At 47.8% G+C, this 5986-nt stretch overlaps 1 protein-coding gene across 1 annotated transcript; it reads right to left on the reverse strand.

Moving 5' to 3' along the window:
- Positions 1-2556: 2556 nt before the first annotated feature.
- On the reverse strand, positions 2557-4806 carry LOC125630223 (uncharacterized). Its single transcript, XM_048835860.2, has 2 exons — positions 3767-4806; positions 2557-3178 (listed from the first exon to the last, which is right to left on the reverse strand). Exons 1-2 carry the CDS (start codon positions 4347-4349, stop codon positions 2658-2660), a joined length of 1104 nt encoding a protein of 367 aa, XP_048691817.2. The 5' UTR covers positions 4350-4806; the 3' UTR covers positions 2557-2657.
- Between the last annotated feature and the right edge of the window lie 1180 nt (positions 4807-5986).

Consider the following 5986-nt stretch of genomic DNA (forward strand, 5'->3'; position numbering starts at 1 on the left):
GCCCCTCCCGGCGTCAGAGCAACGGCAAACAATCGGGCATCTGAGAGTGCTGTCCAGAGCAGTCACAATGGAGCACTCTGATGGGGCTAAAACATTGTCGCGGGTGGTTCTGGGTACGTATCGTCAGGCCCCCGTTCCCTCCCTCCCTCCGTGAAAGCAAGGGCAGACAATCGCGCCTTTTTTCCTGAGTTACCTGTGCAGACGCCATACCACGGCAAGCATGGAGCCCGCTCAGGTAACCGTCACCCTATGTCTCCTGGGTGCTGGCAGACGCGGTACGGCTTTGCTGCACAGTAGCAGCAACCCATTGCCTTCTGGCAGCAGACGGTGCAATACGACTGGTAGTCGTCCTCGTCGTGTCCGAGGTGCTCCTGGCCACGTCGGCTGGGAGCGCCTGGGCAGACATGGGCGCAGGGACTAAATTTGGAGTGACTTGACCAGGTCATTCTCTTTAGTCCTGCAGTCAGTCCTATTGAACCGTCTTATGGTGAGCGGGCAGGCGATACGGACTGCTAGCAGTCGTACTGTACCATCTTCTGCCAGGCAGGCAAGAGATGAGGATTGCTAGTAGTCGTATTGTACCATCTTCTGCCAGGCAGGCAAGAGATGAGGATGGCTAGCAGTCGTACTGTACCATCTTCTGCCGAGCAGCCATGAGATGTGGATGGCATGCAGTCCTTCTGCACCGTCTGCTGCCAGCCAAAGATGTAAAAGATAGATGGAGTGGGTCAAAACAAGAAGTAGACCAGATTTGTTTTGTACTCATTTGCCTCCTCCCCTGTCTAGGGGACTCATTCCTCTAGGTCACACTGCAGTCACTCACAGAGAAGGTGCAGCGAGGTAAATCTAGCCATGTATCAATCAGAGGTCAGGCTAACCTCCTTGTTCCAATAAGAACGATAACTTAGGTGCACCATTTCTTATTGGAACCCTCCGTGAAGTCCTGCCTGAAATACTCCTTGATGTAAAGACACCCCCTTTGTTGATTTTAGCTCCCTGAAGCCAACCCTGTAAGCCGTGTCGTCAGTCGCCCCTCCCTCCGTCAGAGCAACGGCAGACAATCGTTCCGCGCCTTTTTTCTGTGCGGACGCCATACCAAGGCAAGCATGGAGGCCGCTCAGCTCACTTTGGCAATTAGGAGCACATTAAACACCACACGCATTATCCAGCAGTATATGCAGCACCAGAACCTGGCAAAGTGATACCGGGCGAGGAGGCGACGTCAGCGCGGTCACGTGAGTGATCAGGACATGGACACAGATTTCTCTGAAAGCATGGGCCCTGCCAATGCATGCATCATGGTGCTAATGGGGCAGGTTCATGCTGTGGAACGCCGATTCTGGCCTCGGGAAACAAGCACAGACTGGTGGGACCGCATAGTGTTGCAGGTCTGGGACGATTCCCAGTGGCTGCGAAACTTTCGCATGTGTAAGGGCACTTTCATGGAACTTTGTGACTTGCTTTCCCCTGTCCTGAGGCGCATGAATACCAAGATGAGAGCAGCCCTCACAGTTGAGAAGCGAGTGGCGATAGCCCTGTGGAAGCTTGCAACACCAGACAGCTACCGGTCAGTTGGGAATCAGTTTGGAGTGGGCAAATCTACTGTGGGGGCTGCTGGGATGCAAGTAGCCCACGCAATGAAAGATCTGCTGATATCAAGGGTAGTTACCCTGGGAAATGTGCAGGTCATAGTGGATGGCTTTGCTGCAATGGGATTCCCTAACTGTGGTGGGGCTATAGACGGAACCCATATCCCTATCTTGGCACCGGAGCACCAAGCCGCCGAGTACATAAACCGCAAGGGGTACTTTTCGATAGTGCTGCAAGCTCTGGTGGATCACAAGGGACGTTTCACCAACATCAACGTGGGATGGCCGGGAAAGGTGCATGATGCTCGCATCTTCAGGAACTCTGGTCTGTTTCAAAAGCTGCAGGAAGGGACTTTATTCCCAGACCAGAAAATAACTGTTGGGGATGTTGAAATGCCTATAGTTGTCCATGGGGACCCAGCCTACCCCTTAATGCCATGGCTCATGAAGCCGTACACAGGCAGCCTGGACAGTAGTCAGGAGCTGTTCAACTACAGGCTGAGCAAGTGCAGAATGGTGGTAGACTGTGCATTTGGACGTTTAAAGGCGCGCTGGCGCAGTTTACTGACTCGCTTAGACCTCAGCGAAACCAATATTCCCACTGTTATTACTGCTTGCTGTGTGCTCCACAATATCTGTGAGAGTAAGGGGGAGACGTTTATGGCGGGGTGGGAGGTTGAGGCAAATCGCCTGGCTGCTGGTTACGCGCAGCCAGACACCAGGGCGGTTAGAAGAGCACAGGAGGGCGCGGTACGCATCAGAGAAGCTTTGAAAACCAGTTTCATGACTGGCCAGGCTACGGTGTGAAAGTTCTGTTTGTTTCTCCTTGATGAAACCCACGCCCCTTGGTTCACTCTACCTCCCTGTAAGCTAACCACCCACCCCTCCTCCCTTCAATCACCGCTTGCAGAGGCAATAAAGTCACTGTTGCTTCACATTCATGCATTCTTTATTCATTCATCACACAAATAGGGGGATGACTACCAAGGTAGCCCAGGAGGGGTGGTGGAGGAGGGAAGGAAAATGCCACACAGCACTTTAAGCACAGCACTTTAAAAGTTTACAACTTTAAAATTTATTGAATGACAGCCTTCTTTTTTTTGGGCAATCCTCTGTGGTGGAGTGGCTGGTTGGCCGGAGGCCCCCCCACCGCGTTCTTGGGCGTCTGGGTGTGGAGGCTATGGAACTTGGGGAGGAGGGCGGTTGGTTACAGAGGGGCAGCAGTGACAGTCTGTGCTCCAGCTGCCTTTGCTGCAGCTCAACCATACACTGGAGCATACTGGTTTGGTCCTGCAGCAGCCTCAGCATTGAATCCTGCCTCCTCTCATCACGCTGCCGCCACATTTGAGCTTCAGCCCTGTCTTCAGCCCGCCACTTACTCTCTTCAGCCCGCCACCTCTCCTCCCAGTCATTTTGTGCTTTCCTGCACTCTGACATTATTTGCCTCCACGCATTCGTCTGTGCTCTGTCAGTGTGCGAGGACAGCATGAGCTCGGAGAACATTTCATCGCGAGTGCGTTTTTTTTTCTTTCTAAGCTTCACTAGCCTCTGGGAAGGAGAAGATCCTGTGATCATTGAAACACATGCAGCTGGTGGAGAAAAAAAAAGGGACAGCGGTATTTAAAAAGACACATTTTATAAAACAGTGGCTACACTCTTTCAGGGTAAACCTTGCTGTTAACATTACATACATAGCACATGTGCTTTCGTTACAAGGTCGCATTTTGCCTCCTCCCACTGCGTGACTACCCCCTCAACCTTCCCCCCTCCCTGTGGCTAACAGCGGGGAACATTTCTGTTTAGCCACAGGCAAACAGCCCAGCAGGAATGGGCTCCTCTGAGTGTCCCCTGAAGAAAAGCACTCTATTTCAACCAGGTGACCATGAATTATATCTCACTCTCCTGAGGATAACACAGAGAGATAAAGAACGGATGTTGTTTGAATGCCAGCAAACATACACTGCAATGCTGTGTTCTACAATGTTTCCCGAGTACGTGTTACTGGCCTGGAGTGGTAAAGTGTCCTACCATGAAGGACGCAATAAGGCTGCCCTCCCCAGAAACCTTTTGCAAAGGCTTTAGGACTACATCTAGGAGAACCGCAAATGCCAGGGCAAAGTAATCCTTTCACATGCTTGCTTTTAAACCATGTATAGTATTTTAAAAGGTACACTCACCAGAGGTCCCTTCTCCGCCTGCTGGGTCCAGGAGGCAGCCTTGGGTGGGTTCTGGGGGTACTGGCTCCAGGTCTAGGGTGAGAAACAGTTCCTGGCTGTCGGGAAAACCGGTTTCTCCGCTTGCTTGCTGTGAGCTATCTACAACCTCCTCCTCATCATCATCTTCTTCGTCCCCAAAACCTGCTTCCGTATTGCCTCCATCTCCATTGAAGGAGTCAAACAACACGGCTGGGATAGTGGTGGCTGAACCCCCTAAAATGGCATGCAGCTCATCATAGAAGCGGCATGTTTGGGGCTCTGACCCAGAGCGGCTGTTCGCCTCTCTGGTTTTCTGGTAGGCTTGCCTCAGCTCCTTCAGTTTCACGCGGCACTGCTTCGGGTCCCTGTTATGGCCTCTGTCCTTCATGCCCTGGGAGATTTTCACAAAGGTTTTGGCATTTCGAAAACTGGAACGGAGTTCTGATAGCACGGATTCCTCTCCCCAAACAGCGATCAGATCCCGTACCTCCCGTTCGGTCCATGCTGGAGCTCTTTTGCGATTCTGGGACTCCATCATGGTCACCTGTGCTGATGAGCTCTGCATGGTCACCTGCAGCTTGCCACGCTGGCCAAACAGGAAATGAGATTCAAAAGTTCGTGGTTCTTTTCCTGTCTACCTGGCCAGTGCATCTGAGTTGAGAGTGCTGTCCAGAGCGGTCATAATGGAGCACTCTGGGATAGCTCCCGGAGGCCAATACCATCGAATTGTGTCCACAGTACCCCAAATTCGAGCCGGCAACGTCGATTTAAGCGCTAATCCACTTGTCAGGGGTGGAGTAAGGAAATCGATTTTAAGAGCCCTTTAAGTCGAAATAAAGGGCTTCATTGTATGGACGGGTGCAGGTTTACATTGATTTAACGCTGCTAAATTCGACCTAAAGTCCTAGTGTAGACCAGGGCTTAGAGGGTCTGCTTTTGAGAGGTGGTGAGCACCTACAGCTCTCAGTGAGTTCAGTGAAGCAGTCAGTTTTCAGCAACTTTCAATATCAGGCTCATACGGTATGAGAATTAAGAACAGCCTTATATTAAGGCAACTCTGGCTTCTTATTCATGCTGTTCTCATTCCTCTGTCTCCATGTTCATGTTAAAAAGAATTCTGAACTGCTGAACAGTAACCTGGGTGAAGGAAATGATCACTGCTTAGTATTTTGCTGTCTTTGGCATGCATGTTCTACTTTTGACCAGTGATGAGACCTGTCGCTATGACAAAGGAAATTAATACAGAGTGGAAAGCTCAATATGTTTCACCCCCAAGACACAGCTTTATCTGCTGGGATATTCAGAACAAAACTGGAAGAAGTGGTTTGAAAACAGTTGTTTAGTACAGATATTTGGTGTACTCCATGTGTGCCCATAGAGCCTTAGGTCTTTGTTTTAATTTCCCATGTTAAGTTGTAACTGTACTATAGATTAGCTCATCACTTACTCTTCTTGAAATAATGAAAAGAAGCTGCAGCTAACAATCTCGGGAAAATAGCAATTATTAGGGCAGTCAAGCAATTAAAAAATTAATCACGATTAATTGCACGATTAAAAAAATTAAGCGTGATTAATCACACTGTTAAACAATAATAGAATACCATTTATTTAAATATTTTTGGATGTTTTCTACATTTTCAAATATACTGATTTCAGTTACAACACAGAATACAAAGTATATAGTGCTCACTTAATATTTATTTTTGATTACAAGTATTTGCACTGTAAAAAACCAAAAGAAATAGTATTTTTCAATTCACCTAATATGAGTACTGTAGTGCAATCTCTTTATCATGAAAGTTGAACTAACAAATGTAGAATTATGTTCAAAAAAACTTGCATTCAAATATAAAACAATGTAAAATTTTAGAGCCTGCAAGTCCACTCAGTCCTACTTCTTCTTCAGCCAATTGCTCATACAAGTTTGTTTACATTTGCAGGAGATAATGCTACCGGCTTCTTGTTTACAATGGCTCCTGAAAGTAAGAACACAGAATATAATATATATGAAAATGTAGAAAAACATCCAAAATATTTAATAAATTTCAATTGGTATTCTATTGTTTAACAATGCAATTAAAACTGTGATTAATCACAATTAATTTTTTTAATCATAATTAATTTTTGAGTTAATTGTGTGAGTTAATTGTGATTAATCGACAGCCCTAAAAATGATTAACACATAGATTTCTGTAGCACCTG

This window comes from Caretta caretta, chromosome 1 (genome assembly GCF_965140235.1).
Source record: "Caretta caretta isolate rCarCar2 chromosome 1, rCarCar1.hap1, whole genome shotgun sequence".
Taxonomy (NCBI): Eukaryota; Metazoa; Chordata; order Testudines; family Cheloniidae; genus Caretta; species Caretta caretta.

Bases quoted from the DNA above. Each gene is read 5' to 3' on its own strand.
- LOC125630223 (XM_048835860.2), bottom strand. From the start codon at position 4,349: ATGCAGAGCTCATCAGCACAGGTGACCATGATGGAGTCCCAGAATCGC. The intron at 3,179-3,766 runs GTGAGTGTACCT...TTTCTCCACCAG, and splicing joins AGGCGGAGAAGGGACCTCTG to CTGCATGTGTTTCAATGATC.